We start from the raw sequence: 26258 nt of genomic DNA, 5'->3' as shown, positions 1-26258 counted from the left end.
CTAGGTGGGGTAACGGCGCTAGATTATCCGAGGCAATCTTGTAAAATATCCATAGCCATGAAATAACACAGGCCTGGTATGCAGGACAAAATTCTGTTTAAGTGTACCGCTTTTTAATTAAAACATTATTATAATTGAAAAACTAGGTGTCACAAATCCTTGGGACCTGTTAATTAATTGTGAAATTTAATTAAAAATTAAGTAGATGTCCTGTTTAATATTTAAGAGTTTCAAACTATTTTGTTTGAATCGCGAGTCTTACTCCCTCTTCTCTTCTCCAAGGGGAGTATTTTTTTGGAAATGGGCAGCCCGGCAGCTCCAGCGACTACGTCAGCGAGCAAAGACTATTCGCGACAGAAAACTATACACTCTTTTACGAAGTCGGCCATTTCACTACAGGCCTAATTTAAAATAGTACAGGCAAGGGCGCCTGCACTTGCTCATCAGCTCGAGTCTCGAGACGACGCGTGCACTTGAGCGCGTGAAGCGGCCTTGCATGCGCTATTTGAAATCAGACCTGTAATAAAATGCAAAGATAATTTAAACCCGTACCCTAGATTCGAATACTGAGAGCAGGGGCGTAGGAACGTTCTAGAAGTTGGAGGGGGCTAAGAGAAACGAAAAGGGGTCTGGAGAATGGTTTTTAATTTTTAATGGAGTGTAGCTTCTCCGAATGCATGGGTACTTTTTACTACTATGTAAATTGGTGGGAAAAGACTGAAATTTAAGCACAGTTGAGATTCTATAAACTGTATATGCTTTCCAAATGATAATTTGAGCCTTTGGAAGATTTCAACTGACCAAAAAGCTAGAGGGGGCAATAACATTAGTTGCCCCTCCCAGCCAAATTCTAGGGAGGGGCATTGCCCCCCCCTGCCCCTCCCGGTTCCTACGCCCCTGACTGAGAGCTTTCACATTGACGGTTTTGTTACGAAGCGTTTACCCTTTTCCGGCACGTGACCTCAGAAAAATCGGGCTACATCGGTTGTGGCTCGGCCAACTTCGATCACTCGCTGCCGCGATATATAGCGCGTGATCGAAGTTGGCCGTGGTTGCGGTAAGGCGCAAACCATGGAGTGAATTTTTTCTCAGTTCCGGCGGGAAGTGGGTAAACGCTATCGGCAACGCACGAGAGAGTGATTTCGAATCTAGGGTACGAGTTTAAATTATCTTTGTAAAATGGCAGCTCTCACAAATAAGGACATAAAAGAGTGTATAGCTACGCCCCCTTTGGTTCGCCATTGAAACCGATAGGTAGCAGCTAAAGTAGACGTTATTATTTTTACTTCATCGTTATTCGTAAATTTGACTTATAGCGTTTTCCATTTGATTGCTCATGATTCGCTCTGAATCTGTCTCTGACGTCATAGATCTCGCCCCAATCGACTAGAGTAAAACCGCAAATGGAACATTCCATGAACATATTCCCGCGCTTTGTTGTTTTTCGTCTGCTTGTAATTTGAATTTTCGCGTCTTGGTCTGCCATTTTGCCAAAAAATCTAAAAGGAACACGCGAAAATTTGCTCCGATCTCGATTTCGATCCATTGAACTGTCGAAATCGGCAGATCGGTTTTGGGCGATCTCGGAGCACCCGAGAGCGCGAAATGGAACACACGAAACTTGATCGGAGCAGATCCGAGCACGCTAATGGAACATAAAATGTTGATCAGAGCGATCTAGGGTGCTCGAGAGCAGTCAAATGGAAAACATTATTAATTGGCGAACGAAACTAGTTTAGGAAAAACTAATAGCGTCTGCTCCAAATTAGCCGCTACCTATCTAGGTTTTGACGAATAGTTTTCACCTAATGGCAAACCAAATCCGAGCGATAGTTTTCGGTCGCGAATAGGTAAATACTTTTCACCTGTTCTCCGACTAAAGGTGTACTCTTTTAACCCTATAACGAACTATTCCCCTGTTCCGGAGCTGAGAATTAGTCTAAACCATAAACTATTCGTCTGTTCCAGGATTTTATGGCTACTCTTTTTAATCTTTCTGAAATGGACGTGTAAGGAGTGTAAATGGGATTTGGTCGTCTGCTAGCTAGAATTTATCTGCTAAAAAGGCCACAGGCAGACATTTTAGAAAAACGATTTAACTCCGACTGAAACTATTCGCCGCCACAGAATCGTAGTAATATGACGTCATAGCGTTACTCTTCTTACCCTACTCCAAAATCCCGGAACAAGCGAAAAGTAGACACCTAGTATAGAAATCCGTATCCTGTATTCGAATTCTGAGAGCTTTCTGATGGACGATTTTTCAAGTAAGCGTTTACCCTTTTCCGGCACGTCACCCCCGGAAACTCAGCCTCCTTTGGTCGCCACATTGCTCTACCACGGCCAGCTTTGGACGTGGTCTTATCTATAGTAGCATATGTAACATAATTATGTAAGTAAAATAAATAAGTAATTATGTTACATATGATAGTAGGTTACCATGGTAATTATGACTTCCGGCAGGAGTGGGTAAACGATATTGACTACCGTCGAGCGAGGCATCTATTTCGCATCTAGGGGACGAGGTTTATATTATCTTTGCTTTGGGACGACTTACTTACCAGAGTGGAAAAAAGCAGTTCTACTCACCGTCTAGGGGGTAAAATCACAGAAATAGAAATGAAACTAGAACCACTGCGCTATCCGGTAAGCTCAAGGAAAACGGGCTGCCATGAGAGTGGAATCGCTACTAATCCACGCAGGAGTGCGCCATCTATTAAAAAATTTGAAACCTTAAACATTTTAAAATAGATGGCGTGCTCCAATAAAAAATACTGACGATTCCACGCTCATGCCAGCCTTCTAACTCGTACATCTCAGCACAATCTAATCGTGCTTCTAGTCTCATTTCTATTTCTATAGGTAAAACATGCCCTAACGGATATAGCAGACGGAATTTGAAATTTGATGGTAAATGACGCTGCTATGGCGTTCAGTCATCAGGCTTGTATCAAAAATGGGGATGGAACTGGGGCACGCGATCTGAAAATTCAAAACAATAACGGTGCGTTTTATGGAAGTAGCCATGAATCGTTATTATTTATTTTATCTAATCAGATGCAAACCGCGAAGCTAGAGCAAGCTTATAATATTATGCAGTCTTAATATGAACATTACAAGACCAAAATTGTGATTAGTTTAGCAGGTAAAAATTTGAAATATTGAAAAAAAAAAACAAGATAAAAATGATAGCCTATTTCTCATAAGTAAAGCTAGTAATATTTATTCTTGTCAATCGAACAATCTCCAATTTTCAGGACACTATCGCCATCTGTTTGGCAAGATTTGGAAAGTAAATAGGAAACTTTGTCAGCGCCAACCTCTCACTTTAATTGTTACCCCCCAAAGTGCTATCGCCATCTGTGGCTAAATTCGACACTCCGCAAAATAATCTTTCACGACTACGAATATTCAGTCGTATTTGGTAAAGTCAAACGAAAATTTAAAGCTTTCAAAAATCTTATTTTTTCGTTTTATGATAAACGATAACCTTTTAAAATAATAATCTTCAAAATTGACGGAGAATTCCCATTTAATGATTTAAGAATAATAAAATTATATCAACTAGAAAAATTAATATTTTATTTAGCGTTAATTAAGCTATTTTGTCATTATTTAAATTAAAGTAGTTTTTTTAAGTAGTAGGGCTCGCTATCTGCGATAACGGGTATGTTCACCTTTTTTTTAAAGAGGTAATCTACCGTCTCAGGGAAAAACCATATATTGCCAACAGACGTTTCTACCTTTTTTCGGGTGTTTGGTCAAAGAAAGTCTTTATTGAGAACGTCACTGGGGGAAAACATCTTTAATGGTAGGATCCGGCTAAAGAAACCTTGGAGTTCGAAGCGGCGACCACCAGCTGCAGCATTTGAAGCATTCTCTTCGAGGCCATCGTTAGTTTCTCTCTCTCTCCTTCGCAGTCTCAAAAGTCGGAATATTATCATCTTTAAAGACACAAAAACTGAAACGCGTTCGAGACGGTCACGCTACTTTTCGCGTTTCCTGACAAACTTCCGACCAAAAACATTCCCTTCCAAAACCGAAAGAAAAAGGCGCCTTACACAGGAGACAGCGGAGGAAAAAACGAACGAATGCGCAAAAATTTAGTGTCGAGGAGAGAGTTGCTAGCTAACATCCAACTGAATTTAGGTGTTCCCAATTTCCCGCGGTTGATAATACTCGTGGTGCCCCCCTTTTAATACAGATTCACTTTCAACGCGATGTTACGCGTGTGAAGCCACCTATCGAAGCTCAAACAAAAAAACGTAAGTCTTATAATTTTTAATATTTATAATAGTACTATTCTTTTTCACACTGAAACCCATTTGCTTTAAATGGATATTTTATACATAAAATTGCGAAATAAAAGAAACAAATAAATTAACACGCAAATGTCATTTCTAGATTTCTTTTCGATAAAATTTGTGAAATATTTTCAAATTATTTAATTTAAATAATTTGGATTTCACGAAGCAAATTACATTTAACGTACTACAATTACTCTAAATTCAATAATTTTCTACACCTGATTTTTCTAGTACTAAATTATTTTAAATTAGAGGCGAAATTAACGTATATTTATAATATCAAAACGGAAAACACCCCTGAAGGTATACCCTTATAATGCGATGAAATTACAAGGTATATGTGCAGGTTGGGGGCGCATTTGATATATTTTTTTACATACAATTTTAACCTAGATTTGGGTCTGATGAAAACGTCGAATTATTCGTAACTAACTGGCCTTTCTTAGCGGAGCGTTGATGGTGTTTTTTTCACTAGCTCGCTCCAAGGTTCCGGTTGAGATATAGACGGAGTCTATCTCCGTGCAAGGTTTTTTGGTCGTTTCAAATTAGTTTAAATAATAGCCATTTCATTCTACTTTTGAATGTCCAAAATTGCGTGGAGACTCTATTAGGTATAGCGGTGGTGTCGTAATACAAAGTTGAACCGGTGCGGCGGTCGGCCTCGTACGTTCGCGACTAGCTCGTTCGCGACTAGCTCAAATTATCTACATAATGAAATGTTAGTTTTTTGCCCCTAATAACAATAATCATACACCCGAAGCCGATGTCTGGCCGTGAAAGTCTAAAAATGGTCCCTTCAACCTTGTTCTCCATATTCTACAAATAAAAACTTAAAAGAAAAACGTTTAATGACCATCGTAATACAAAAGCGTGTTTAATAACGTTATATAATTAAGTAATACGCGTGTGATATTGTAGAAATAAGTGCGAGTGTCAACCACCAGAAAATTGCAAAAATAAGGGGCAGTTTTGTAAATCGGATTATAACAAGGATATACTTAACGAAACCAAATTTTCAACAAAGTTGGCGTAAAAAGTCTCGTTTCTACGCCAATCTACACCAATTTTGGCTATATTCATGGTAAATACGAACGGGTTTATCAATATCTCGATCGAGGCAGAAGCGTGAATCGAGAATTACCGAGTGAAAGAAAAATAATCGGGTTAACCTTCAAAGCAAACGGTTCCAATATGTAAATCTCGAGTGGATTTAGCCATATTTTCTTTGGAATTTAGGTAGTTGAGAGTGGCTCGTTTAAACGTATGTTGAAATGTGAGAAGGTTATTTCGTAAGAGGTTTCGTTCAGTCACTTCGGTTCCTGGCATCTCTTTAACTTCGCCACATTGCTGTATAGAAAAATTTCGGCTCAACTCCTAATAAGAACGCTTTATAATAATTAGCATAACATTTAAATTCACGCGAGAGAAACTTCAGACGCGAAAACATTGCATTGCGAAATAGGTTTAACGGCGTACGTACAAAATCTTTTTCTCAAAAGCGGGAAAATAAGGCGAATTTTACGGCAGAATCGAAGTTGAACTCTTTTGTGATGGAAGCGATTTTAGAAAGACAGTAAAACTGCGGAATACAAATCTTCGTTATTCTTCGCCTCCGAAACCAGGAAGTGCTCGGTAATGTCGAGTTATTTTTTCCGTTCGTTTTATCGCTATTCAAACGAAAAGAAGGGTTTTTGGAAAAGCGAACATTTACGAGAGTTTCCGAGTGAGCGAATGAAAGAAAAAACCCTTGTTAATTGCGGCTGAGTGTTTCGTTCAGTTATAGATGACGCCAACTGGCTATAATGAAACTAAACAAATTCGGCGGTCGTTTCCCTCGAAAGATTAAGTAGGTCTGACACATCTTTTCTAGCGAAACACTATTCAACCCCGCCGTGTGTGGAACTTAACTTACGTAACGCCAGTTTCACTCATTTAAAAGAATACGATAAAAATTGAGAGACCTTTGTGGCAATATAGAACAAAGCCAATCAACATTTACTGGCCCGTGTAGCGCTGTTGCCAGTGTTCTCTCGAAAAAGCGTTGGTAACTCGCTTTATCACAAGCGCTCTCTTTCACATCAACAAAAAGCGAGATTCGTGGGAGGGTCAAAATTAACCAAGTCATACTAGCAGGAACTAAACTTAGCCGCCTCATCCCACATATTTAATAATTTGTCACGGTATTAGTCAGATACGAAATAAATCTCATTGTAGAACTTGAGAAATATTTAAATCGGAATTTCACTTTACACAAAATTGTTATTACCCAAAATAATTAAATATTTATCCCAAAACTTTGCCATAGTAAACAAAGTCAAAGTTTTAGTCAGAGATTCATCGGCATTTAAGGCATCGGTATACGTCGTTATTTATAAAAATTACTGAACCACCAGTTCAAAAATTAGTTTAGAGCTTTATCGGATAGCAATTATTGGTAGCAACAGTACGTACACGGTACACACCTGGAATGTCTTCGAATGAAACCGTAGAAAATTAAATGTCGGGATACTGTCGCTACGATCACTTGGAAAATAAACTTACCAGAAAATGAATTTAAGAAACCCCGAATCATTTATATTGTTGTAGTTTCGTATAAAATTAAAGTATTGATATAGTACAAAATAAGCAATGAAGTAAATTAACTTTAATTTTAGCCAAGGCTTAAAGTCGAATAAATCCCAAGATTAGCATACCACGGTGCGAGAGAAATTATCGATTGAAATTTAACGCCAGTTTCTATGGGAGTCATCGCGGCCACCCCAATCTTGTTTGGCATTCCAAGTGTACGCATTTACAATTTCCTGTTTGCAATATATATAAATAATCAAAATCAATCTTCTCAACATCAAACTAAAACCTGGCATCTCGTACGATTGGTTATAAATTTTATGACCTCACATTACGAAAGATCGAACGCCGTGAATTCTATTGAAGCTAAAACAACAATCTCCAGAATTCAAGAACAAAAACTATAGGGTACATGCTGAACCCATTTCAGATCCTTTGAATAAAACTTTTCATTACAAGGATATTTTTGTCACAATAAATACACTAGTAATGCACACTTTGAGTTATTTTCTATTTACCCTCATAAACTAAAACATTACGTCAAAAAAGTATGTAAACATTAAAGTGAAAAACACATTTAAAACAATGGTAGAAACGTTATAGACATGTTTTTTATTATTATAATAATTATTATTGCTGCTTATAGCTAGTTAAATTATTTTCAATTATTTTAGAAATATAACAATTTTAAATAATTTGGGGGAAAATACCATTATATAGAACAAATGTTTTAGACCATCTGAATAATATAATAAGAAATTAGTTGGTTTAAAAGATTATTTTTAAGTATTTCGCTTATTAGAAAAATTACATCTAAAGATCTCTATCAAATTCAGAAATATTAATTAAAACTTTATAAGTCAACAAATTAAACAAATATTAAAGCGAACACTTTAACGTTAGGCCTACTTTTTAGATTTATTTCCTACGTTTTAATTAATGTTCAACTAAAATAACAATTTATGGCGGAATTGGATTTACCACAAGTTTATCTTACGAGATAAGTATGCAGCTCCAGTATAAAGTTATTTCCTTGAAACATAGTTCTTCACTGGTTCCCGGTCGGTGTAATACCGGCTAGTTAGGCCGTGATTGAGCCTTGTCTCGTAAGATATATTATTAACTTCTGATATTACTTTATTCGATTGCTATTCGATTCAAGGCAAAAACAAAATGTTTACTACATATTTTACGTGGAAATACAAAACAATTGTGAATAATTTTCAAAATATTGACAAAAACATCGCTTATGCTATCAGCGGTATGTTATTATTATTTGGTCATACATGTACCGGTACACGCTTTACTTCGAATTGAGGTTATAGCAACGGCGAAGGTATCCTCTCATTGCAATGGCCCGCGGCGATCTTTTGTTTTCAAAATTCTATTGTAACCTTTAGAGATTAATTCCTTGGGCAAGGCGATAAAATCTACACTTTAATATAGCAGCCTATATGCATCGGAAGTATAAATTGAAAAATTTAAAAGAAATTTGAATGGCAATCCACAAAACCAAGGATTTTTGACGCTAAAACTAGGCCTAGGTCGCTCCTAACTTCGCGCGCCGCGAACAGCCCACAAACGTTTAGGGGGAAAAATTAAAGGTTAACTCGGTGCTACGTATACCCGAAAAACCAAACCAGTTAACGTTCCTTTATAATTCATTGACACGTAATAACACACTAGCGTCCCGCCCAGATACACTATCTCTGTAAAACGCGTTATTACCCGCTACCGCGACGCGAGCCTACGACAGAGTAAAGTCGGCATCTGGTTTCGCGTTCCCCGTCTACTTCTTTTTGGGCAGGTCCGCTTTCCATCCATTGTGAATGTTATTAGTTCATTAGCGTATTTTCGTTTCCCCTTCGCGGGTGGAGATCAACGTGTAAGAAACTAGCCGTTACTTATTGTGTCAAGGTTTTTAGCGCGTTTCTTAGTCTATACTCGAAGAATTGAACTGCTTGGCGCGTTCTTACAAGTTTAAAATTACATAAGTATTTTTCACCTTGTTCGATTGTATTCTTTTCTTTTTACTACCCGTAATCGAAGGTCTTCCCAAAATTACTATTCGCACCCTTTAACACCTACTCACGCGTACTTTAAGTTCCTCACTTCAAAAGGTACGCCTCTCTTCTACATAAATTTACATCTAAATTTATCCTTTTTCTTAAGTCTACTCTTAACCCGTTACTGTTAAATGATTTGATTGACTTATTTTGATATTTCCCGTGTTACAGATAGTAAAGTTTTAAACGCTTTAATTGAGCATTGTCTTATCAATTTAAAATTATTAAATGTATTTTGATAAATTTTTATTACATCTCTTACTAGAGAAGGATACACTTACAGCGTCAAAATGAAACAAGTACCATGTAGTTTTCAATCGATGCAAATCCCACCACCGTAGCACTCCACCTAAGGATGAATGCCTAAAACTATTTACTTATTTCACTTCTACACTATTTTTTCTTCCTAAACGAATTTGAAAAATTAGCGAGATGAATACTTCTCACGTAATTTATTATTATATACTTCTGGTGTTATGATTAAATATTATTCGGAGAGGGTAGCCACTTAATTAACTTAATTAAATAATCAGGGGTAGAAATAGTATGTAATAACGGCAAATCACTTTAAAAAATCAATGGAAATTACCGAAAAATTGTAACAAATCTTTTTAAATGACAGAAAAATTGTAGGAATGTATAGAAGTTTTGCATAAAATTCAATAATCGTGTGTACGAGTCACCAAATTCACAACGATAAGAATAATTGTCGGTATTGTTTTGGTAGAGGTCAACAATGGGGAGGTGAAGAGAGAGGTGCACGATTGAAAGAGAGCTTTAGAATGTTTCGAGTCTTTTGACACGTCCATTTCGAAGCATTACGGAAGCTTAGTTGATTGGTTAATGACGCTTCACCTGTCTCTATCGATTATGTTTATTTGAAAACTTAATTTGAGCCGATAAAATATCCATTTGTGGTATCGAAAGATAACTTCCTTTTTACGAATGACGATCAAATCAAGGGGTAGAGGAGGACTCGTATAGGCATTATTGACAGTATTTTTAGACCTTTTCTTGTAAAGGAAGTTTGGCCACGTTACGCACGCATCGTGCGTTTTCTCAAATTGAGAACGGGAAGGGGGGACACGGGCTTTGTGTATAGCAACTGTCTCCATGGAAACGGGCACCGCAACGTCTCGTCCTCTCGCTGCAAAGTTTCTGCCAGTTAATAACGCTTCTGCCGTTTTTGGAAGAACAAAAAATGGCTTTCTTTAATCGAGTGGTCACCTACTTTTATCACTAATTAGACAAACTTTCTTTTAAACTCAAGTACATCGTGTCAGGTGTTGAAATCAACACTCGGGTCTTATTTAATAATAATAATAATAATAATTAATTAGGGTAATACCCAACGCACCTTATACTTAAGTCAGCTAGCGTCGACTTTTAATGCCATTAATTCAGGTGGGCGGGTTGAAAACTTGAAATGCGTAGGATGGTGGTGGTGAGCCCTTCTCCGGGTACATATCTTTACTTATTGGGCTCGTTCGTAAACAACAGGGTTGACTGATTTAAATCAATATTTAAATCAAGTAATTTTTAAATCTTTGATATAAGTCACATAAATATGATAAAGTATTCCAATGGAGGCATAAAAAATAAAAATAAACATCTGAGCGGAATAAAATATTCAATGTGATAATTAATTAAAACTTCGTTTATTTTTTAATTTAAATTCCAATACCAAACAAATACGTTCTATGTTATACAAAACAAATCTGAGAAAAATAAAATATTTATTAATATTTTTAGTTTTTACAACCCCTAGAAATGTATCCATCAATTATACTGTTCAACATCCAATAAATTCCATAAAATAAAGAAAAAGATTTAAATAAAAACCATCGATTGATTTGAATTTTATTAAATTAAAAACAATACTAACTCTAATATTTTTTTACAGACTTCACCATTTCACTTTTAACTTAACCATTACTTTACTTTTAACTTAACCATTACTTTCCTTTTAACTTAACCATTACTTTCCTTTTAACTTAACCATTACTTTCCTTTTAACTTAACTATTACTTTCCTTTTAACTTAACCATTACTTTCCTTTTAACTTAACCATTACTTTCCTTTTAGCTTAACCATTACTTTATTTTTAACTTAACCATTATTTAATTTTTAACTTATCCATTATTTAATTTTTAACTTAACCATTATTTAATTTTTAACTTAACCATTATTTAATTTTTAACTTGACCATTACTTTATTTTTAACTTGACCATTATTTCATTTTAAACTTTAAACTAATTTCGGTGTTTTTCTCAACACCGAAAGGATAGCATAAATCTTCTATTACGAGGCGGAAATTGGATTTCAGCGCGATGCGCCGTACCCCACATCCGTCGTAAATTGAGCGAGAAATAAGTAAACATCGTAAATGGCGAATACACAGAGTCGAAACATTTCTTTCGAACGCCTCTTCTTTGTTCAACATTTTGATCTCAAAATCGTTTCGCTCTTTTTTAAAGTTTCTTCCGCCAAGCGTGGAAGCGTTGAGGGTTAATGAACGATATTTAATATTACGGATCCCGGAAAAAGTCATCAACATTACACCCCTCCCACGAAATTTCCACATTTTATTTGTTTTATATCGGCGATACGGAAAAGCAAATAAATTTAAGCCGAAAATTAAATAACAAGCCACCTCGGTTTGTTCAGCCGTTTTTTAGGTATTTTATTTAACATAAAAACGGGTATAATTTAAAACGAAAAATTCACTGTTTAACGTAACTTCAAGTGATTTCGTCGTGGTTTAGAATTTGGGAATAGTTGTGATTTTAATTTCGTAATTATCTTCGGCACGAAAACGAAAAAAAATCACAACGAGAGATATGAAAACTGGTTTTGGAAGATTTTTCTCGTATTGAAAGTAATTTACCCTTTTCATATTATTGACCTTGTAGCGTTGAGTTTTAATGTTGAAAGTAGGTGTTTTTTTTTAAATCGTACGAATCAAGTCTAAAAATATCTCTTATATTTTAGACGTTATTTGAACCGTGAAAATATAATTAATAAACGCGATTTTTATCGTCAAATTGAATTTTTGCAGTTTCTCAACGGTAATATTAGGGGTTTTTTTCAGCTAGCTCATTTGTTGAAAATATAATATTAAAACTTTCAAATATGATTTTGTCAATTCTACCCTAATTTTTGTTAGTCACTTAGCGAAATGGTTCTTGAAAAATAGTCGTCAAAATCTTCATTTTGTCAATTGACCCTGATTTGGTTAACCGACCAAAAGTATTGGGTGGGATCCTAACTCGATCCAACCAAAAGGACGACAATTTTTCCGGTATGAGGTATAGCTTAAAATATATATATCAGAATTAAGTATTAGCAAAGCCATTAGTTTGAAAAGAAGTCTGAAAACTGTATCCCTAAACCATTTCAATAAACGTCAAAATAAGGCCCTGAATTTGATCTATTTGCTAGCACAAGAATGTATTGAAGTGACTAAGAATATTGGACTACAGGATTCTGATTCCCATCCTCGCAGCCTTTGGAGCTTAAATTCGTCCGCTTTCCCATTCAAGTTTGCTATATGGTATAACCTTGAATGCCCCTTAAATGCAGACGAACTTTCTCCACAAAAGCTGTGAGGATACCAGGGGTTAATGCTATGCTCAAATATTCTTAGTAACTTCAATACATTCTTGGCTAGCAGAATACGGAGTTTCCCTCAAAAGCTATGTAATAAAGCCGAGCCTAACAAAAATGCCGAAAATTTCGTCATAGTATTTCGCGGAAGAAGAAATTAACGAAACGAATGATCTTGAAAATGAAAAAATCGTTCCAAAAATAAACCCCGCGTTTATTTGAAGTTGCGAAGTATTACGATTTCTTTGTTCGGGATGGGCCATTCCACCTTCCGGAATTCTCCGATAAAACCTGGTGGGGATAAAAGATAACACCGCGAGGGTGCACGAAAGGGCGCGGGGGGGGGGGGGGGGACATGTAGACAGAAATCCCGAGTTGCAACTTCCCTCATCCGGGAGAAACTGGCTTCTCCTTTCGAAACATTGAAATATCGGCTTTTTAAAAGGACTCTCTCAATAATATTAAAATGAACTCTTATAACTCTTTATCCTTCTTCGGCTGGCAACTGTTCATTCCGCTCTACAGAGCTCGGCTTTTACATACGGGGACAGGTAGCTATATAGCCGTGACGACGAAGTCTCACGCGTGAAAGAGCTCAAGCCTTCGGAACGGAAATGATTTATCGATAATTACGCCGGGGGGCTCGAATTATTCGTAAAAACGGCCGCCATTTTACAATCCATAGCGGCGGTTCAAGAAGCGACTCCTTTCTCGTGATCACTGTCGTGACTTTCATTTCCCAAAAGGTTATTTGTCAATTAGTCTACGCGTGTAATTATTAATAACGATACCTTGCGCTCTATGGCGCCCTCGTTATGTTTTCGTCTTTTCCCGATGTAACGACGCTAGCTTACGAATATCAGAAGTCTATACTATATCTCTTTTCTTCTCTACCTTGAAAGTGTATTTGCATCTCTCTAAACCGGCGCTGTTTTCTTACAAAATACGTTTCTGAAGAATAAATAGTGCTGGGCTAAATACCTCATTCTAACCCTTTTCAACTATTTCATCGGGAACAATGTTATTTTTAAGTAAGTAAGAGTATTTTCTACATCGGTAGACGCGGCACATTTCGAGCGGTGATCTGGTGGGAAAATAGCTCCCATTGAAAAGTACATTGAGCCGGCGAAGGTACACAGATGGGTAGATTGTACGCGATATAGCTACTTCTACAAGTTTCACCTACACGTTTTAGAGGGATGGATTAACCCGTCTAATATATCTAATGCTAATAGAGAGTTTCAGCAACCCATTTCTAGACGTAAACGCGAAAGTCTACGTCTCTTCCCGACGTTTGGGTAAAAATGTCGTTCAGCACAAATTGTAAAAACAAGAATACGTTTAGCAAAATGAAATACCGCGCCATCTATGTTTCAAATAGGTTACTGATCACATGCACCAACAACATCTTTCTAACTTTGAAAAAAATGTTGTGAAGGCCACCCAATAAAACTTCATTTAGAATAAAAAGTGACACACAACATTTTGTTTGCTGTACGACCTAATTAGTTAAAAAAATGGCCTTTGTTGTTAGTTTCACTCGTCTTCTGCTTTTTCAAATGCGGGATTCCTGTGCTCCCGACGTTCCCAACGTCATTTAAATTTCTCGGACGTCTACGCCTAGAAATGGATTGCTGAACCTCTATTGTCTTGTACCACATTTACAAAATGAGAGGCAAAAATTACACCAAAATTGCCTTCTTTTTTAATTATTATTATAATATTACTTTACGGGTGGGTGTAGTTAGAGGCTTGCGCCGCCGCCGATAATTTCGAACGCGCCGATCGGGCCGCCGCCGATACAAAGAACGGCGTGCCGCTGTTTCTTTTTTTCTGTATACACTTTTTTTGGTATATTAAGCTTGGTTTACATTTACGCGAAAATAACTACATTTGAACACGACGTCGAACGTCAAATTTTGGTTTTCGGTCGACGCAGATTAATAGCATTTTCACTTAGCGTCAATAGATTCCAGCATTGCTATCTTTTTAAATTTAAATGTTGCTTGGTTTATCGATATGTTTTCTAAAATTGCATTATAAAAATCAGTGGCGGACTGGGTCTAATATTTTTTGGATGTCGTTTGACGTCAGGCCAGTGGCCTACCTGGGAAGGACCATGGACTAATTAATGTACTTCGCACATTAAAACATTAAAACAAAAGTTTTACAAATTGAGCCAGCCCCACGTGTTTTCCAGCTGCTGAGCTACATTTGTATTTTCCCTCCCCTTACCCCTTTTCCTTCTTCCCCTGTTATCATTAGTTAGTTAGTTCCTAACTCCGCCGCCAGAGCGCACATTTAACACTCGCCCGAAACAAATATTCGGGAACGGGGCGTCCCTGTGCGAAGTATACATTAATAAGTCCATGGAAGGACTAGTACGAGTTGGTATTTGCCTTTGCCCTTCTGGTCGCGTGTTTTTTAAACTGTCGCTACAAGAAATAGCTCTAAAATTTATACAAACGCCGGCGTACGCCGCCGCCGCCGGTCATTTTGGCCACGCCGAAGACGCCGCCGCCGTAGGCCTAAACGCCGGCGTAAGCCACCGCCGCCGGTATATTTTGGGTCAAACGCCGCCGCCGACCAATATCAGATCGGCGCAGGCCTCTAGGTGTAGTTATATATGAGCTTTTTAAAAAAGTGACTCGAAGGATTTTACAAAAAAAAAATTTGTTCTTATCTTAATTTTAACCTCAAAAATCTTTTTTCCAAAAAAATGTGAATTTTTTAACCGCTACCCGATGAAGTGGAGGACGAAGAGAAAAGAGATAATCTGTGGAAAAATTTCCAAAATCTACATAAACGTATACGCCGAAGGTTAGCCATTGCTTATCGATAATAATAATAATATCGCGTCAAGAAAGTAAAACTTAGTTCCGTATTTCTTATCTTCATTGTACATTCTATGAAAATTAATCCCCGATCGATGCGCGCAATTTATCGTCGATATATTAGGACTATAATAAATAAAAATAACTCAGTGGAGACTACCAATCAATCGCGATTGTTACTGATTATCAGATTGACAGTTTATATCAAGGTTTTTAGGGGCTTTAGATTAGGTTAAAAAAAAACGTCCATGGATTAATTTACAGCGCCGTCTAATTCCTTCATTTAATCCCTGTCATCTTCCGTTTTTGTAATTTAATATACTACCATAAATTACCCCCCCCCCCTATTCGGTATAGGGCTATTGGGAAAAATCGTTTTCCGGTTGTCGCTTAGTTGGCAGTTTAGCCCAAAGTGGGAAGGGGGTAAAGTATCCGAGAGTCTCACTACCCGCGAGTGGCTTTCCTCGAGAACTGTCAGGTAGACCTTGGCTTAGTTCGAGTAACCGGTGACGTCGTGAGTTCTACATTGTCTCTACACCGTTTAAAACTGGCGAGCGTGAAAGAAACCGGGGTTATTTTTCCATACTGGTCTCGTATAAAGTGGCGTTACCGGTATTCCGCGCCTGTGGAAGAGACAATAAAGCCACCAGCATCCGTTAGCCTTGACCGCTTGAGCGTGTCTCTCGTCATATTAATCACCCAATAAAAAAGGAGGAAGAGTATTTGCCTATAGCGTCGATTCCAAACTGGTTACGGCCATTCCGTACATGGCTGGCAGCCGATGGGAACTCTTTGAAAAAACGAGCGCAAATCGAGTGAGAAGAAAGCGGGCAAATGGGCTGTCGGCGACAAGGTCGGTCGTGTCAATTAAACTCAGCGGACATTGACTTTCATTAACTGGCTCCTCGAACAGTCGCGACCGCTCGTTGGGGATAAACATTCCAAAACTAACAGATTAACAGTTGTTTCTCTTTATTCTAGTGTAAAGTTACACTACCTAAATTTCGAGGGGTTCCTACTTCGCATTTTTTTAGTGGATACTGAATTGCCTTTAAGAATAAGGGTACCTTCGACGGTTTTAATTAGGAATGGGCCTTATATTCAAGCTGTCGGAAAATAATTAACGCGAAATGCTGGCCTCATCTGTATCGAATGAATGCTGGTTCTCCACCGTTCTCGACGAATATGGGACGCCAATGTTATTTCCTCTATGGGGGCCCCATGTCTGGTTTTTTTAGTGCCTTCCAAATTTACCTTGAGCTTTTTGCAAGTCCGATAACTCTGGTATTAAGTATACAAAATTAAAGTTATTAATCGTAATTTCACTTTTTTTTTTTAATATCGCCTCATTCATTTGTATGATTAGCCTTTTCAGCATAGATAAAGCTCATCCAATTGCTGGGTTTGGGCAGTTCATGAGCTTCTCGGGTTAGCCGCTACGTGGCTCTAGGTAAACCGAAAAGGCTATTAGTAATATGAACTAACATTCGGTTTTCCACCCCCCCCCCCGATGAATAAGCGGATAAAATCTATAATATGACTAAGTATTTGAAGAATGCCAAAAGGATCTTAATCCGTCCTTTGGCCGACCTTGACCGTGGCTCACGGTGAACTAGATGAGACACAAATAAGTTCGAAGAAGGGGAGAAAATTAAATTAAAGTACGGGGTGAGAGGAACGGGTATTGTTACCCCCACTGACGGACCTCGGTCTAATTCGCGGGGCGACCGCCCAACTTCGCCCCACCAAAAGCATTCGCGTCTTTTGTCTTCCGACCATACACGGATGATGAAGCAAACTTAATAGATATGAAAGAAACGAAAAGGGCTGAGAAATCAAAGGGCTACAATGAATCGGGAAAGGGCGCGCGCACCTGAACTCTCTATCTCTCTCAGCTGTCTGTCGCCGCGCGATTTCCCCGTATCCCACTTTGAAATCGTTTCCTCGTCAAAGCGGAACGTTCGCCCTCTCGATTTGATACGAGCCTTTTCTAGCGACGGACGCGTTTCTGAAAGCTAGTCGCGAATACAACTCTCTACGGAGCACTAAGAAAATTGTTTCGAGCGTACGCGAAAATGTTTTACGGTCTCCGTATTATTATGAACCATTCTAAATTGTCTACAAAAGCGTAAACAAGAGGTAAGCTGTACTTTATTCTTATAATAATAGCGACTTTCAAAGAAAAAATAATTAAATAGTGAACTGTCACTGTTAATTACAATAAACCTTGGGGATAAATTAATGATTTCATCAGTTACTATATTTTATTTATTTAAGTCAACGTCTCACTCGCGTTTAGTTTAATATTTTATCTCTTAACTAGAAAAGTATCTGCACGCGCGAATTAAATAATGAAACATGAATCTTCGCAGGCTCGACGCGTATTGCAATGAGCTCAAATTTCCCGCCAAACTGCCGATGTGTACTAGCCTACTAGGCATCATGGCACAAAATGTAAAAATTACATTTCGTGCGTAATACCAAATATGGCACTTTTATTGTTTTAATGCTAATTTTCCGAAACTGACAGTCTCGCCCATATCCGACTTGTACTTGCAACTTAACTTTTATCGTCCTTGATAGTAGTATGTCCAAATTGAATATACTATAATGGGCTGTGTTGAAAAAAATCCTGATTGCGCAATAACTGAAAATTAGTATGGTGATATTTTTAGATAATTCTGATAATGGTATTACGTTACTTCTGAACTAATTTATTATTAAACTTTCTATTAGAAAAAAAAACATGTTTTCCTGTAGAATAAACTTATACGCGCGTATTCGACATGTTGTAGGCGTTTGGTATTCGTAAAATTTAAACCGCATAAGTTAATACTCTCTTAAGACACTACTCGCGAATAATATGGTTACAATTATTAAAAATGTCTTACCTTCGCAAAACATGACCATGAGAAAGGGGAGAAATAAAGGAAATTTTCTTTTCCGCGTTTCCCGGCGAAAAACGAACCGACCTAACACGACCCAGAAACATCAATAACACCATATACATGTATATAACCGGATCGAAGTTGAAATATATATATATATATATATATATATATATATATATATAATGAAAAAGGAGTGGCCGCATTGTTTTTTTTACCAATTTTTTTAATAAATTTCGCAATCGCCGAATATAATCTGTCTTCCGGTTGCTCCTTCTCTATTACCATAAGTAACATAATAAATAAGTATGACTATTACAAAAATTTTCACCGAACTTACTTTCAGAGATATTGAGCAATCAAGGTTCAGTCTGAGAAAGAAGTACCTTTTGAGGGGGTAACGCCATTAGAGGACGTTTTTTAAACATCCAAAGTTTTGCAAGATGGCGCCAAAAGTTTGAAACGTAGAAATTTTAAATTCTCTATATACCACGAAAACATTTTGTATTGTTTAAATTAGCGCATTTAGTGTAACCATAAGTAACAAGTGCGAAACCAAAGGGCGTTAACATACTACTTAGTTAAGTTACGAGTCCCAGTCGGAGCTGGGCTAGAGTATTAGATTCGAAAAAAGGTTCGTTAAGAAAATTAGCATTAAAGCCATTGGAAATGATATACTTATTGTTATCATGTTACTTATGATACAACTCTTTCTACTAAAATTCTGAGCGACATTTCCGATCCATTTAGCAGTCTACCTAATCTGACATAGAAAACTGGGCGTAGGTGCGTCGTATACCTACAGTTAAATTTTGTCTGAAAATCAAAGCGCCTCTATTTGAGCGAGACCCTATTGTATATAATAGCCTCCAATTTCCCATCTCTCAAAGGTATATTTGTAAAAATCAAATTTCATAACCCACATTAGAGACGTAGCGCGAGCTTTGAATGGGTTAAACCTTTTTGAGAATATAAAAAGCTCAAATAACTGACAGTTGGAAACTTATTTTTAGTTTCTATTGAAACAAATTTTAAATATTTTCTAACTATATTCCCGTTAAGAATAAATGTCTCAAAATAACGGAGGTGAAATTCTCCAAAACTAAGTATATATTTCGACACGCCCATCTACAAATGCAAACCTAAAATACGATTAATAAAAGAATGTTAAATTTTATTTTTACTTAGCCAGAATGACTATATTGAGGCGACATTTAGCTATGCCAAATTAGTCAGCCGGAAAATGTCGCTGAGGCCAGGATTAATTCGAAAAATAATTAATCCGCATTCCGAGGTGGCGTTTCCCAGCATTAATCACCGTTAAAAAAGGGTCCGTTTCCCCAGCAAAATTACGTTATCAATACAATGCGCTGCTATCTGATATAACCTTCTACTCCCCATTTCTATAAGAACTATCGAAAATATCTACGGAAAAAGGCCTTCAACTTTCCCGAAATTAAAAGACAAAGTTATCGTACGAAAAGTAAAATCACTTTTCCGTCGCGACGTTACCTTCAACGTGTTTCACAAAACTAACTACGTAACCTTCCATTTTACGAGATTTTCAAGTGCATACACTAATTTTTCGTAAAGGACGATATATCCTCGAATAGAACAGGGCCGATTTTTAGTTTTAATTGAAACGTTGATAGCGCCATTAAATATTTCACATACTAAATTATTATTTGTGAAAATTCAAGTTTAAAGGGACTATATAACCTCTATTATTTCTATTGCCCCTCAAAGGAGTTCCAATATAGTGGCTTTTGAAATTGTCGGCGTTTCGTAGTGGTTTTTGCTGATATAAGCCCTTAAATTTTAGGATTCTTTTAAAAGCAAAAAAAAAATGTTCTTATGAACTTGTTCCACAAGAGTGTTACTACTTTACTCCTGAAAGGGCTCTCTCACGCTGGGATCTTCAAGACAAAAGTGAAGTTAGATCATTTTTGACGATTTTGTTTAATTGTCGCTTTTGGAGCACTTACAGATACCTCTCGTAAATATTCAATCGCAACATCAGAAATGGAACACGAAACGTGATCCAAGAGCGCTCTGAGAGCGTATTAGGATTTCACCCTAAGCTTTAATGAATTTTACGAGTTTTTGTTCAGCTTTCATGTAGTCGAGCAACAATCAGATAATTACATAAATCGTTCTGCCAAATAACATTTTAACATTAACCATATTTTTAAATTTATAAGGTAACATACTTAAGTACTTTAATAATGCAATTGTAAACTATATTGGATATTTAGGACCCTTTGACATTTAAAATTGATAAAATTAGCAAAACGTATATCGATATGAACTTTTGTGAAATGAATAACCTATTTAAAAGTCAGACACCTCAGTTCGGTATTAAGGCATTATAGAAAAACAATGCTACTCTGCGACAGGAAACTATATAGGAAATATACTCGAGATATCAATATCTAATCAGTAACGGCTCGGATTGTTGTTACAAATACTTTTGACACCCGTCGTCCTATTCCCGGAGAAAGAGTTGCGTAGTATGAATAGGTTTTATTTATTTAGATCGTTAAGCAGCTAAACCCGACGCGAACATTAAACTGATGACTTCATTCGATAAAACAAAGCTTTACTCTAGATTCCAAACCTAACGAAAGCCGCGTAAAAGCTAAAGCATCTCGAGTTCATAACTTATAATTTCGAAGAATGAATAACCCTTTAAGAATTGCCACGTAAAATCAGCGAGATAATGTAAATTAAAAATAGACGAGGACAATCTTGTCGTAACCCGTTTTTTCGGGAATGATTTTGAAGTTAAAAACTGGTCAGCGATAAGCAGATGCAGGCGGGCAGCAGCGGCTGCGGTTTCCGGAATCGAGACCTAGAACCCCGCAATCGCGAGTCGCAATTTCACTTCCGCCACTTCTATTCCATCGTCGTTAGTTACCCAAGAAAGTTCATCCGCCGGTTCCCCCCTTTCTCTTTGTAGGCCAGTGAAGTTTATTACTTTTTTCCCAGCTCTCTTCATCATCCGCGTCCCCAACCGGTTTTCACTCTTACCCGAAAAGAAAAATAAAATTGGGTGATTAAACTAGAAAATGTCTTGGCGTATTCATTATGCAAAATATACTTCCGCGTCAATTAGAGGGGCTTTGTTTCGACACTTTATCCATTCGTGCCCCCAAACCGCGCTAGCCTTTCATATCGGCCGATGCTAATTCGCGAATAATAATAACAAAGATAATCGTTTGTCATTTTTTTTAAATTCCAGACGGAACTAACGGTGGAAAAGTAGTGTAAATGAGTTGAGCGGGCTAGTCGATTTCGCGTTCAGAGGCCAGAAATGGGCAACCCGAACAGAGAAAGCAGCAGCTCGGAAGAACCGAGCAATGCCTCCAGCACCAGCCCTTCGACGCCGCCATCAACGACGTCAAACTCGACAGTCAGCTCACCGACGTCCGGACCCGGCACCTCGACGACGCAAAGACCCCCGCCTCCGGCCTACGAGAGTATCACGGCGGCAGTCGCGTCCGTGGTTCGCAGAGCGTCCTTCGGGAGTCTGGGAAGGAGCACTCGAAGACGGTCTTCGGAAAGTGTCGGTGGCAGTGCGGTTCGAATCACTGATGACGCGGGCGTCAACAGTGCCAACAGCGGCACGACTACGACGCCAACGGAGACAACGACTGTTACCGTGTGGGAAAGACTGACTGAGGAAGAGGTCCGAAGGAAGAAACGAGGAACGTGGCAACACGACATTTCCTTCGTCTTTGCCAGCATCAGCTGCGCCCTTGGAATGTACAATATCAGCAGGTTCGCCATGATGGTCTATATTTATAAAGGTAACAACCAATTTTAGTAGGCGGTCCTCCACCTTTTGGCCAAGGAAGAAAAGCTAGCTTAACAGATAACCGTAAATTCGAATTACGGCGGAGCAGATTGCGTTCGATAATCACGCTCGTTCCGGTCGGGCAATTTCAAAGATACCAGTACCATATATTATACAATTTAATTTTTACCTTTGCAGGTTATTTCCTTTTTGAGTTTATAGTTCTAACCGCGTTGCTCGGAGTTCCTTTTCTATACGCTATGATGACAATTGGTCAGTTCTTGGGATCAGGACTTTTAGACATGTGGTACATATCACCAGCCTTCAAAGGTATAAGATTAAAATCTTAATCCGTCCTAATCAATGGTATATCTTGTATTCACGCACGTTTTTACCACAGGCCTAGGATTCGCTTTTATGTACTTGTACATAATTGTCGGCATATATACAACCATCCCAATCTCTTGGCTGTTTGTCTATTTCAAAGACTCTTTTATCACAACTAGAGAACATTATAGATGGGCTCTTTGTCAACCGAAATTTGCTGCGGAGAGTAAGCGTTTCATCCATTAATATCAAGAAAATATATCAGAAACTTATAATTATTGCGATAGGTTGTATTCAAGCTTACAATTCCTCCAGTCCCGATGTTGTGGGCTGGACCGTGCCTTCATATTTTAAGTGGGTACCTTTTTTTCCACAAAAGATATTTATCGATTTCTTTAATTAAAATTGACTACAAGCCAACCAACTAAAGAAAACGTTGGGTGGAAAAATAAAAATTCTCAAGTAAATAAAATTCATTATTTTATTTTTCAGTGGAAGAGTCCTGGATAGAAAATCATCCAGTGATGATGGCTCAATGGGAGACCTTCGTTTTGAAATAGCTTTTCATTTGGCCATTATTTGGCTTCTAGTCTTTGTCTGTCTAAGTCGGGGGCTTCGTTCCTTAGGAAAAGTTCGTCCTTGAAACCAAATTTAATTTTTCACATCTACCTTCAGTCATGGCTTATATTTTGTTATACTCTTTTCAGGTGGTTTTTCTTCTAGGCACATTACCCGCAATTTTACTATTACTAGTAGCCATAAGATTTATGGAGCAATGGAGTGATGGAATCAGCGATATCTTTTCAGAAGTGGGAAGATCAATCCTTACAGATTCAGTGGTAAAGATTGACCATAATCTTAGGCGGTAAATACTAATTACTTTTAAATGGTTTTAGTCCTGGCTGCTGGCGGCCCGTGAAGTTTTTATCATATGGGGAATGAATGGCGCTGCCATTCTTCATTTATCAAGTCATAACAGACTGAGTTCAAGAGTAACAAAGAACATGATCATTATCGTGGGTGTGATTCTTTTAGTTTTAATCATGGGATCTCTCTTGTGCATCAGTGCCATGCAAATCATAACTGATAGGAATCTCGCCCTCGTAGCTTCATCTTTTGGTATGTCCTGGTTATTATTGGTTTATACTATTATAGTAATAACTAATTATTTTTTCCTTTAGAGGATGAAGTTTATGTAAAGTTCTTGCAACTTCGACATCATCTAGTACCATCTGAATATAATAAAACCACGGTTAACTTTCTGAGTGGTGTGAGTTTGCTAACAACAAACATTGAAGGCCTCAGTGGTTATCAAGTTGTCAGACTAGCAGTGGAGGTCATGCCTGCTGCATTAGCTTTAGAAGGTGTACGAAGCGTATCGTCATTTTGGGCAATCTGTTTTTATGGCATGATGATACTGTTTGCACTAGGACAGCAGGTGCAGCTCTCTTAATTCTCAACATAAGTAGAATGATGTTTCTAACTCTATATCCATTCCAGATTACCTTGTGGTTTTGCGTGGTAGAATCGGTTATCGCTCTAAAGCCAAAGGTTCTCCAGCCCTGGCAGACCATAATTACCTTCATTACATGCAATATAGGTTTCTTGTTAGGCCTTCCCATGACAACAAATGTAAACTATAATTGTTATAGAATTAGTGCTTTATAGAAGCTTCTTTCAGTGACTGATTCTTGAATTTCTATTTTAACTAGATGGGCATATTTATAGTGTTTTTCATTGACTTAAGCGTGGGATCCCTCTGGTGGATTGTCGTCCTTTATTTGATCTCTCTGGTAGCTATACTTTTCATTAGAGGCCATCCTTATGGAACGGACCAATTAGTCACAGTCCTCACTCCAGAAAATAAAACCAAGCTTTGGTTGCTGCCTCTTCTTACATTTCTCTGGAACGTCGTCCTTCCAGTTTCATTCTTGGTAAGAAAATTGTAAACACATATTTACCTAAATCTAATTCAAAAACTATCACCCAAATATTCTTCTTCAGGCCTTTTATGTGTATCTTCATTTTCAGGTTTTAACAATAGCATTTCTACGATGGAATCCCTTAAGTATTAATTTATCAAAGGAAGGGCCAAATGGCGAAAGATTTTGGCCACAGTGGCTCAAGAGAGTGGCTTTTTTCCTTCAAATATTACCTCTGGCAGTAGCTGCTTCTGTATGTTCCTTCAAAGCCTACCTCTACTTAGCTCCTAAATCTCAACAACCACTTCATGAGGTAAGAATCTTCTTATTTTTACTCCCATTCTGATAACAGAAGGAATTTAGACAATTACTTTGACAACTTTAAATTTCCAACTGACATTATCCTCATCATATTTTTTGTCAAATACTCGGTCATGCGTTCTCCCATCTTTAAAAAATTTAGAGTAAAATATTCTATTTGCTCAAGCCCAAATTTTAACCCACACAATCCTGCACTTTGGGGAGTGACAGGGTGACTAATGACTTGAATAAAAATATACAAATCAAACATCAATGAAAGATGTAAATGTATAATATCCAGAATCGTTCGAGTGGTCGCTCAAGCTGTCACGTATCATCAAAAAATAGAATAGAGGAGTTGAACTTTGCCCTGTTCTCGGTCTTTAAGGAACTTTTTTCATTCAATTACTGCCTCACACCTCCACATTCTCCCCTCTTATAAGATTTTTTGTCAGTTACCAAGGCAACTTGAAAATTTTGCATTCCTACTCTATTACATTTATAAAGGTTAATCACTGAATCAATTTTATTCTAGCGAATTCAGTCTTGGTGCTGTCTTTAAGGAACTTTTTTCATTCAATTACTGCCTCACACCTCCACATTCTCCCCTCTTATAAGATTTTTTGTCAGTTACCAAGGCAACTTGAAAATTTTGCATTCCTACTCTATTACATTTATAAAGGTTAATCACTGAATCAATTTTATTCTAGCGAATTCAGTCTTGGTGCTGTCCAATTTTCGCACCAGCTTCAGTCTTGACTAATAGTGTGACACCTGAGAGTGGAAATCAGAGACTTACAGTTACGGGACAAGGAGTTGTGAACAGCGGATATGAAGAAGACCCTCCTCCCAAGTATACCCCACCACCATCTTATTCAACTGCAACTTCAAAGTTGATAATAAAAAATTTGATGGCACAGACAAGTTATCAAGAACTTGAAGCGGCTAGAATAGCCTGCGCAACTATAGGCATACAGTCAAGCGCACTGCCAGGTGTTGAACTCGTATCTTATGATCCCCAACCAGATAATGTAGAAAATACCACTGCTGCTGTACAATGATTATTTAGCCTTTTGAATAGGAAAATCAAGAAAATGTACTGGTTATGCCAAAAATAGTCAATATTTTGAAGTGGTTTTGTAAGATATGTATAAAATCTAACTATCGTAGACTTCAGAAAAAAAATAGGATCATTCATGCATATCACACTGCCTCTTAAAGTTCAAAAACTTAACAGAGAACTTATACTGGTGCTCATTAAGCTGTAAATTAAACATTTTAACAAAATAAAGTATCATTCTATGAAAAGGACAATGCAGATCATACCGTTTGAAATATTTGACAGATTGTAAAATGTTTTGAACCTTCTTCATCCTTTCAGTAAGAAATATTAGAATTTCAGATTTTACTTTACATCATTTGGTCGTATGAATAGACCAAAATCACTGTCAAATTATTTCAATAGGCATCTGCTTACAAATATCTCTTGGTGCTTAGTTTTAAAATTGCCTAAATATCTGACATAAATAATACTATTCCAACAAATGTACCACTGGATGTGAACATTTCATAAAAGTATTTTTTAAAGGGATGTCAATGCCATTATATCAACAAAATGTATTTATTCACTTGACTTTCGATTA

General features: G+C 37.5%; 1 protein-coding gene across 4 annotated transcripts; it reads left to right on the top strand.

The window, feature by feature from the left end:
• Window positions 1-4106: 4106 nt before the first annotated feature.
• On the top strand, window positions 4107-26252 carry bdg (sodium-dependent transporter bedraggled). 4 transcript variants are annotated; one of them, XM_090155884.1, is made up of 13 exons: window positions 4107-4265; window positions 21512-22079; window positions 22265-22396; window positions 22467-22619; window positions 22681-22747; window positions 22886-23024; window positions 23101-23232; window positions 23290-23512; window positions 23575-23831; window positions 23894-24025; window positions 24106-24327; window positions 24425-24628; window positions 25326-26250. In XM_090155884.1, the coding sequence occupies exons 2-13, from the start codon at window positions 21584-21586 to the stop codon at window positions 25674-25676; spliced, it is 2508 nt and encodes an 835-aa protein (XP_090012010.1). In that variant the 5' UTR covers window positions 4107-4265; window positions 21512-21583; the 3' UTR covers window positions 25677-26250. The 4 variants fall into 4 exon arrangements, with proteins under 4 accessions (XP_090012010.1, XP_090012012.1, XP_090012009.1 ...); XM_090155886.1 differs by lacking the exon at window positions 4107-4265 and adding an exon at window positions 17320-17521 and having other exon boundaries at window positions 23101-23229; window positions 25326-26252; XM_090155883.1 differs by lacking the exon at window positions 4107-4265 and adding an exon at window positions 17320-17521.
• The last annotated feature ends 6 nt before the right edge of the window (window positions 26253-26258 follow it).

Source organism: Leiobunum rupestre, chromosome 8 (assembly GCF_980474605.1).
Source record: "Leiobunum rupestre chromosome 8, qqLeiRupe1.1.hap1, whole genome shotgun sequence".
Taxonomy (NCBI): domain Eukaryota; kingdom Metazoa; phylum Arthropoda; class Arachnida; order Opiliones; family Sclerosomatidae; genus Leiobunum; species Leiobunum rupestre.
The sequence above is the reverse complement of the archived record's forward strand: the minus strand, read 5'-3'. Positions and strand labels throughout refer to the sequence as shown.